General features: G+C 36.0%; 1 protein-coding gene across 1 annotated transcript; it reads left to right on the forward strand.

The window, feature by feature from the left end:
- The first annotated feature begins 9,205 nt into the window (after window positions 1-9,205).
- LOC122031500 (probable CCR4-associated factor 1 homolog 11) lies at window positions 9,206-10,060 on the forward strand. The gene has a single exon (XM_042590609.1). It carries the CDS (start codon window positions 9,206-9,208, stop codon window positions 10,058-10,060), a length of 855 nt encoding a protein of 284 aa, XP_042446543.1.
- The last annotated feature ends 248 nt before the right edge of the window (window positions 10,061-10,308 follow it).

Raw genomic sequence — 10,308 nt, forward strand, 5'->3', positions numbered from 1 at the left:
CCGCATCATCAATGCTACTTGGCCTGAGGAGACTAATCTTATTTGGGTGCCCTCTTGCCTTTGCATTATACGCCTCCCAAAGATCTCAAGCCTCTTGTCGCAGGCCTCGGAATCCGAGTTGAAATTTAGTAAGGCACTAGGTTGTTTGATATTTGGTCCTCCTTTTGTTTGATCCACAGTTTAGGTAACTCCGTAACTGTAACTCCCGGCTCTACTGACTGTTCTCCCACCTGAGTTGTACACCTGTTTTGGTAGTCAGAGTACGAGAGGCAGCTTTGGACTCGTGCCTGACTCGAGAGGGATATTACTGGCCTCCTACCGAGTGTGCACTTAGTTTGCTTTATCGGTTGCTTGTAATGGCTGTTTATATGCCTGCGTTGAGTTTCTAGACGCGTGCTCCAGTAGTGCTACTTGGACTGGTTGTAACTTGCTCGCAACTCTTCGTGTTGAGTTCTAGTTTTGTCAGAACGCCATGCGTTCTTGAATCTTGAGCATCATCCAACCGAGAACGAGGCTCGACGAAATTGGTGACTCGGTCAATATACCGTGGTCATGAATGTGAAAGAACTCAAGAATGTTGATCGGGCCGGAGCTTGGTTTCGCTTAATCCTACTCCACATCATTCTCTCACATCAGTAGAAGGACTTCACCTTCACATCCGATCTCGGGATCCTCGCGTTTAGTCACACCCTTGAGCATCTGGTTCAAATCTGCCAGCAGAGTCCTGGCTCGGGCTGCTGCTCGCCGCCACTAGATCGGAGAGTTACTTCTTGGTCATGACTGAACCTGCAGATGCGGACCTTGTGGAACATCAAGACTGTTCCGGTTGTGGTGCTCCGGAAGAGTTTCCGTCAGTGAGGCTGCTGGCACACTAATTGAATTCTGTTTCGTTTGTCGGTGAGTATGCAATCGGCCACCACAGGGACGTGAAACCTTACCTTTGCACACTGCCGGGGCATTATGCGCCCATCTAAGCCTGCCATTTCTAAAGGAAAAGAGGACATAGATAACTAATACTATCACATTTAACTATTTACTATAATAAACCATGTTAAACACTATCATATATCAACATGCTTTAGCTATCTATAAACATGACAGTAATAAAACATAAATAAGAGGAGAGGTGTTCTTACTTGGAAGCTGCAGGTTCAATGCTGATGTGTGTGAAGGAAGTATGGAACTTGCTCTGATACCACTCTGTAACGACCCGCCTTCTACTGCCTAGGCTGTAAGGCCGGACCATCACATTATGCTGTCCTAAACTATATCCATGACCAACACTAAATCTAGATGCGGAAGCTGTACTAATTAAAACCTTGCTAAGCTCTTATCATTTCTTTATTCTATATGTGCTAAGGGGTGTAATCTAAACTATTCATGACATATTTTACATCCCCCATGGTCAAGGAACTGAACTAAGGGTCTTCCTGATTGTTCGATGGCTGATCGATCCCCCGATCGATCCAGTGATCGATCCCAGGGCCTTCTGTTCGCGACACAGCATCCGGATCGATCGGCCGATCGATCCAGAGCTACTATTCGCTGAACGAGCTCCCAATCGATCGACTGATCGATTGAGGCCCCAATCGATCCACCGATCGATTGGGGTTTCTGATTTCGTGACAGAACTCTGATTTCAGCACTGTTTCGTGCCAAACTCAACTACAAGAGTTCTATAACAGCTAGAAACATACTAATAACACATAACTAGAATTATGAGCATAAATACTAACAATCTAAGCAAGTCTTTCATGATTCAAGGCATTAAAATAACTAGAGATGCGGAAAATAACATTATATGAAAACTAAAGTCTTAGTTTGCTAATTTCTCCAAGATCTTTATTCCAGGTTCCATCCACACACATCTTCATCATTGCATTGACCTCCAGCCTCCGCTAGTCCATTTTTCCTTTACCTTTATCTGCAGTATAAGGAAAATAGTATCTGTAAGCTTGAGAGCTTCACTAAAACATGTATACGATGCAATTTATGTTTTTAAAACATGCTATTTGAAATACGTACTGAAAATGCTAAGCATGGCATGGCATACAACACATAGGACTAAGAAACTGATCATGACAATAAGAGCTAATCATAAACTATTATGTTGTATCAACAGAAACTAAACTGATACAAAAGCTGAATTAAGCTAATACTAATATGATGTTAAAGTTGTACTGAACTCACATAACTATTTTGTGATGTTTGAAAACTATATTCATAGGTAGATCACAATAATAATCATCTTTCATGTGGCTTGGGCAGACAAGCGCATATTGCTAGCACTGAACCCGGTTTGCAAGTCCGAATAGGTTAAGGTTACTACTTATCTGAACCTAGACAGTGGGACCACAATGGATATCTATTCGAATCCTGAGAAAGTAAATGAACATAGCTAATTATTGCTTGTCTTGCTCTTTCTAGGTTATCTGAACCAGAGGCGACTGTGGAGCCCACCCATTGGACATCTAGTCCCATAAGAGCTGTAGCAAGACTAAATAAGTTGTAAAATGCTTCTATTGCATTTATCTAAGCTAATAAAATGCCTAAGTTGCATTTTAACTATGCTAATAATTTAATCGAACACTTGGTATGCGCTAATTCCAAAGTCTACATACTACTAAACTAAAGCATAAAATTCATACGGAAGCTACTTATACTGCAGGGTTTCTTACCTCCTTTCAGATTTTCTTACAAATCTAATCGCTAGGTTCCTGAGACGATCTTCTTTCCTCTCTCGTGTTCCTCCGAAGGCGTCTCGAGGCCTCGGTGAGTCAGCCGAGGTGCTAGAGCCCTTAGGCTTGGTGCGTCGAGAGAGGAAGAGGAGGAAGAGGTGGGCGGCGGTGAGGGTTTGAGGGAGAGGAGAGTTGCGTTAAAACCCAACCCCACTTAATAATTTCCTATTTATATCAAGTGGTTAAATTCACCCAACTCAAATATAAATATAATTGTTTTCCTTTCCTTTCAGCACGACCCTGCTGGGTTCACTTGGTTTACTAAAGCTATCTATAAGTCATAGGGTTCGCTAGGTCTCGGGTTCAATTCCTACGTAGGCTGTTTTCGTTATCTATTTATGGTGTGGACACTATTGCCTCTACAACCTCTATCTACTGTGATAACATTGGAGATACGTATCTATCTCTCATGTCTCGTCTTTGACTAGTTAGCTGATGCGTTGATGAAACCACTTCCTTGTGCTTGACTTCGTCTTCTTTGTTCCAAGATTGGTGTCTCTACGAGCCCACCATCTTGAGGGGGCTTATTATGGATATCTTGGAATATATGAATATCTTGCAATTATTAGGATATCTTGGAATATATGGTGCATAAATATTAGGATATCTTTTGTATATGATTCCTTATCTTTGTATATGTTTCCTTAACTTTATCTCTTTATGATGTACATAAATACACCTTGTATCATTATTCTTAATTAATGAAAACATATTCTTTCAATATCTCTCTTCAATTCACAGTACATGAACTAATGATGCATGGGATATTCAAATGGATTGGTAGGTGGCTTGAATTTACTTGAGTTTTCAACGAATCCTTTTGAATTTGCTACATCAGCAAAATGAATTCTAGAGTTTGTCAGGTTGGCATTTAATCTCTACATACTAACACTATTGAGAAATTTGAAGAGTTCGTAAACTTTTCATGTTGAAATGAATTTTATCATGAACATTGTAGAGATTCTTTTGTTTTATTTTGGGTGCTACAACGACTAGCCAATGTTGATTCAATTTAGCCCTCATAGCAATTGTCTTTTTTATTTCCAACAAATGTTTATTGTGGTCACTATTACTAGAAAGAATTTTGGTAAGTAATCTAAAATACTGAAAGATTATCTTGATGGGATTTAATATAAATCTCATCCCATGCATGTATTAGTTGCACAATGAGAGTAATTGTAAATAAAAAAAGATTTGGGACAAGCAATTGATGAATTTAAGGTTTTTGAATGAATGCATAAAAGAAAACAAGGTATTGGAGAGTTTGTGGAAAATAAATCGACTCAAGTTAACATAAGTCAACATAATTAATTATTTATTAATTTTTTATTATCTTGTATTAATTCATACTTGTTTGTTTTTATATTTGTTAAACTAATACTAGCAAGAGGACATGTGCACTACTAGCAAGAGGATGCAGGAAGACTTGTCTCAAGAACAACTTATCGAGGAAGGTAACCAAAGAGAAGAAATTCTAAAGGAGATGATTCGTAAAATGATCCAAGAGGTGGGATATACAAATCATTTATATCCAAGAGGATCTGGCCCCATGAGCGTCGTGATAAGCGAAATAAAGATTAATTTCTTTATTTTTGATTAATGGTTAAATATATTTAGATGATGTGAATACTTATTTATTTTAATATTAATTGTATCAGAGATACTCTTTGCATTAGAAATTAATTGTTTTACATATTTTTAAATTTGTCTGAAATGTGATTGTTTAAAGTATTATGTAGATGAGAAATATAAAATAATATAAATTTATTGAAAAATATAAAAATTAGATTATATACGTATGTATAAATAAATAAATGAATTTAAAATAGAATTTATAAATAGAATTTATAAATAGAATTATAAATGGATTTATAAATAGATTAAAATGTATATTTGTTATGTAATTTGAGATAGACTAATGACGGATTTAAAATAAAATTAGAAATGAAATTTGTATTTGAAATTAATTTCATTTGGTCAAATAAAAACATATTCATAAATAATTTTTCATATATCTATTTCAAAATTAGCCACGGGGCTTTCACTAATGACTTTTTGAGATGGAATATTTCGTCTCAAACACCCTTTATAGATAGAAAAATGACTTTCAAAGATAGAATATTTTATCTCAGAACCATGTTTTCTTGTAGTGAATTTGATATCCAGATCTCATGATGGCAACATCACTATGCGCTAGCCAACTATCCATCCCGATAGGAGTGAGTTAGCCTACTAACAACAATGATAAGGGCATCCTATTTTTTCTAAATCACAAATGGCGTTTCATTTCATTTTATTTTTTTTACGAAATGGTATCTTACCCTAAAAATAAACTCATTCAGAATTATTCAATTGCCTTCAATTACACTAGTATTATTATTTTATCCCACGTATGTTTCCCATCTAAGTCTTAAATTGGGAACGCTTTGTACCAGCTATAAAATCATAATTACAACTAATGTTGAAGCAACAATAGTTTAATAGCTGTTACAACATGAATATTAGATAAATAGGTCGAATCTACATTGTAGTAGATACTAAATCGTAGTTGCTACAACATGAATGCCTGAATGGTCGGTGAACATAGTTGAATCAGTATTATAACTGCTATGAAACTGTATCTAGTACAACTTAAATGCTTTAAACATGTTAAATATGCATTGTAGCAATTACTCAACTGTAATTACTACAATAATTGCTAGACATGTGTAACAGTTAAAGTTTCGTAATTACAACAATAAGCTATCGATTCAAAATTTAAACGGAAAATAAAAGTGAGAAATTATAATGGGAATAATATACTAGATTATAGTTAAATAATTATACATGGATTGCTGGTGGGATGGGATACACTTTTCATAAAAAAAAACTTAAACTACAATATAGATGATTTAAAAAAAAATAGAGTTTCTCTCTTAACTTTTATCCAAATTTTAAGAATTAACCTCCGTCCCATTTTGACAAAAAGCTTCTTCCAGTACTATTAAAGCATCCACAATGAAAACTCCTTGACATGACTTAAATCAGGGAGCTCCCCCATTTTCGATGGGAAGTTCCCTCTTTTTCGGTAGAAAGTGGCTTCCTCTCCTTTCTTCCTTTTTTTTAAGTAGCCACCATGCACTTGGTAGACTGTGCTTTATCATTTTTTAATTAGTGTTGGTTTCGCGGCCTCTCTTGCTGATACACCATTATTTATTTCCTACTCTGGAGGTATCACTATGTATCTACTTGTCTATGTCGATGATCTAATTCTTACAAGGAATAATACTAATGCCCTTCAGGGATTCATTAATCAGCTGAGTGCTCAGTTCTCTATCAAAGATCTAGGAACTTTATCTAATTTTCTAAGTGTTAATGTTGTTTCCTCTCCAGGGGGCCTTTGTCTCTTTCAGAAGAAATATCTGCTTGATATTCTTACCAAAACCAATATGGCGAACTCGAAACCTTATCAAACACCTATAGCCACGTCCGCATCTCTGCACCTCTCTGATGGCTTCCCTCTTGCGAACGCTAATTTATATCTCCAAACAGTTGGAAGTCTGCAATATCTCTCTTTTACTCGACTAGATTTTGCCTTTGCTGTTAATGGTACATGCTCTTATAATTTGATTCTCTGACGACACTCCTCTCTCTCTTTGCATGCCTACTGTGATGCATATTAGACTGGTGATATTGATGATCGCACATATCCACTGGTTCTTATATTGTGTTCTTAGGTTCCAACCTAATTTTCTAGATCTCCAAAAAGAAGGGTTCTATTGCTCGGTCATCTACTAAGGCTGAATATCTTGTCATTGCCTCTACTGCTGCAGAACTACAATGGATTCTATCTCTTCTTAATGAACTGGGTGTGCGATAACATTGGAGCTACGTATCTCGGTGTAAATCCAGTGTTTCACTCACGCATGAAGCACATTGCTTTGGATTATCATTTTGTCCATGAATTGGTTCAGAGTGGTAAAATTCGTGTCTCTCATGTCTCGTTGTCTGACCAGTTAGCTGATGCATTGATGAAAACACTTCCTAGTGCTCGAATTTGTCTTCTTTGTTCCAAGATTGGTGTCTCTACGAGCCCACCATCTTGAAGGGGCCTAGTATGGATATCTTGGAATATATGGATATCTTGCAATTATTAGGATATCTTGGAATATATGGTGCATAAATATTAAGATATCTTTTCTATATATTTCCTTATCTTTGTATATGTTTTCTTATCTTTATCTCTTTATGATGTATATAAATACACCTTGTTTCATTATTCTTAATTAGTGAAAACTATTCTTTCAATACCTCTCTTCAATTCACAGTACATGAACTAATGATGCATGGGATATTCAAATGGATTGGTAAGTGGCTTGAATTTACTTGAGTTTTCAAAGAATCCTTTTGAATTTGCTACATCGGTAAAATGACTTCTAGAGTTTGTTAGGTTGGCATTTAATCTCTACATACTAACATTGTTGAGAAATTTGAAGAGTACGTAAACTTTTCAGGTTGAAATGAATTTTTATCATGAACATTGTAGAGATTCTTTTGTTTTTTTTTGGGTGCTACTATGATTAGCAAATGTTGATTCAATTAGCCCTCATAGAAATTGTCTTTTTTATTTCCAACACATGCTTATTGTGGTCACTATTACTAGAAATAATTTTAGTAAGTAATCTGAAATACCGAAAGATTATCTTGATGGGATTTAATATCAATCTTATCCCATGCATGTATTAGTTGCACAATGAGAGTTACTATAAAAAAAGAAAAGATTTGGGGCGAGCAATTGATGAAATTTTTTGAATGAATGCATAAAGAAAATAAGGTACGAGAGAGTTTGTGGACAACAAATCGACTCAAATTACTGTAAATCAACATAATTAATTATTTATTATCTTGTATTAATTCTTACTTGCTTGTTTTTGTATTTGTTAAACTAATACTAATTAAAGTATTGTAATATGAACATGAATAATATAATGAGAGACAAAATGTTGATAATCAGTCTACTCAACCTTCATTTAATCTCAAATCATGGTGTGATGTGGTGAGCAACCCATGTAAGGAGAGGGTGTATGGATTTAAACACAATCAACACTGTAGAAGATCATACAATAGAAGTTCCAATAAAATATGCTCCAATGAGAAGAACAAAGAATTATCTCAAGAAATTGAAAACACGTGTACTACTAGCAAGAGGATGGAGGTAGAATTGTCTCAAGAATAACTTATTTATAGGTTATTCGTAAAATCAAAAGGAGATGATTCGTAAAATGATCCAAGAGGCGGGATATATAAATTATTTATATCTAGGAGGATCTGGTCCCCAAGAGCATTGTGATAAGAGAAATAAAGATTAATTTCTTTATTTTTGATTAATGGTTAAATATATTTAGATGATGTGAATACTTATTTATTTCAATATTAATTGTATGAGAGATACTCTTTGCATTAGAAATTAATTGTTTTACATATTTTCAATTTATTTGAAATGTGTGATTGTTTAAAGGATTATGTAGATGAGACATATAAAATTATATAAATTTAGTGATAAATATAAAAATAAGATTATATGCGTGTCTATAAATAAACGGATTTGAAACAAAATCTTTAAACAGAATTATAAATGACTTTATAAATGGATTAAAATTTATATTTGTTATGTAATTTTAGATAGACTAATGACAGATTTAAAATAAAATTAGAGATGAAATTTGTATTTGAAATTAATTTCATTGGTCAAATAAAACAGATTCATAAATAATTTTTCAATCCGTTTTTAAAATTAGGTGGCGTTTGGTTGGTGAGTTTAGGAATGAGAGAATGGAATGATAATAATATAGGATGTTTGGTTAATGAGTTTGAGAATAAAAATTTTGATATCATTTCTAAATAATTTGGAATGACCAAAACCCAATTAAACACATGGGTTTAGAATTGATTCCCGATTCTTAACTCTTAATTGATTTATTTAGACCAAAATAAGTGGCTTCCTCTCCTTTCTTCCTTTTTTTTTAATCAAAATAATTTTTTTCACTTAAATTTTAAAAATCAATAATTATTTTATTTAGATCTTTGATGTAATGTAATTTATTTTTTAATTATTAATGAGATTCTATATTAGTAATTTATGAATTTAAATTTTAATTATATGTAAGTGAAAATATAATGGAAAAAGTGTATGATTTATAAAAAAAAATTGTGGAGAGTTATAATATTTATTTTTAAAATTTTTTACCCCAACACAAATGAGTAGAACTCTGTTTAGTGAGTTTGCGATTTTCTCGCTTTGATTTCCTGTGGCTCTATTTAAACTCCTCCGATATATCCTTCCCTTCAATTTCCACTCCAACTCGATCGATCGAAATCTAACTAACATCTCCTCGATCTCCAGCTTCCACTACTTTCGCATTTCTAATATCACCAAACAGACAGACTCATCATCATGGCTGTCGCAGTTGTCAACAACGTTAACGATAATGCTAATTTCCTCTTCCGCCGCCAGCACCAGCAGAGTCGAGGTTCGCTCCGTGTGGGCTCATAACCTCGACGAGGAGTTCGCCCTTATCCGCTCCGCCGTCCCGTTCCACCCCTTCGTCGCATTGGACACCGAGTATCCTGGCGTCGTCGTCGCTTCCAAAAATCCCTACTGCACCCTCACCCTCCCCCAGCGCTACGAATTGATCCGCGCCAACGTCGAGGCCCTCCGCATCGTCCAGGTCGGTCTCACCCTCTCCGACGCCGCCGGCAACCTGCCATGTGCCATCTACAGCGACGGCACTTGTGTGCGTTACGTGTGGGAATTTAATTTCCGCGACTTCGACATCAGCCGCGACCGTTACGCCCCTTCCTCCGTCGAGCTGCTCAAGGCTAATGGCATCGACTTCCAAAAGAATCAAATATGGGGCATCGACTCTTGCAGATTCGCCCAGCACTTGGCCACCTCCGGCTTGCTTTCCTTTGGCCATTTTTCTCCCGTCTCCTGGGTTACCTTCCAAGGCGCCTATGACTTCGCCTTCCTAGTCAAGATGCTGACATGCGACTGCAAATTACCAAAGACCGTTCGTGAGTTCTTGCACCTTGTTCACTTCTTTTTCGGCAAAAGGGTGTTCGATGTGAAGCACCTTAGCAAGCATTGTCCTGGGCTTTACGGAGGATTGGAGCGGGTGGCCTCTACCGTCCGAGTTGAGCGAGCAGTGGGCTCTCGACATCAGTCCGGCTCCGATAGCTTATTAACATGGCAGGTGTTCTACCAAATCGCTTCTCGTGTGAATCCACAACTCATCCATCGTCCAGAACACATGGGAACACTATTTGACCTCCAACTGCTATAGTATGGAAACACAAATCGCTTCTCGGTGGCTTTTGGGTTTTGCATATTATAGAGTTCATGGTTTATCACAGTTGATTGTGGTTCAGCATTAGCTTAATTTGCCCACAAGATTAATTGTCCATTGCTTCATCGTATCATTTTGTATATAATTAAGAACAGATTACATGTTGTCGCATATATCGTCAGCAGATTTGCAAACAAATTGTCAATATTAATTCTTTGGACGATGAGTAGTACTTGTTGTTTTGC

Source organism: Zingiber officinale, chromosome 11A (genome assembly GCF_018446385.1).
Source record: "Zingiber officinale cultivar Zhangliang chromosome 11A, Zo_v1.1, whole genome shotgun sequence".
Taxonomy (NCBI): Eukaryota; Viridiplantae; Streptophyta; class Magnoliopsida; order Zingiberales; family Zingiberaceae; genus Zingiber; species Zingiber officinale.

Coding starts and splice junctions, on each gene's coding strand:
- LOC122031500 (XM_042590609.1), top strand. CDS start 9,206: ATGCTAATTTCCTCTTCCGCCGCCAGCACCAGCAGAGTCGAGGTTCGC.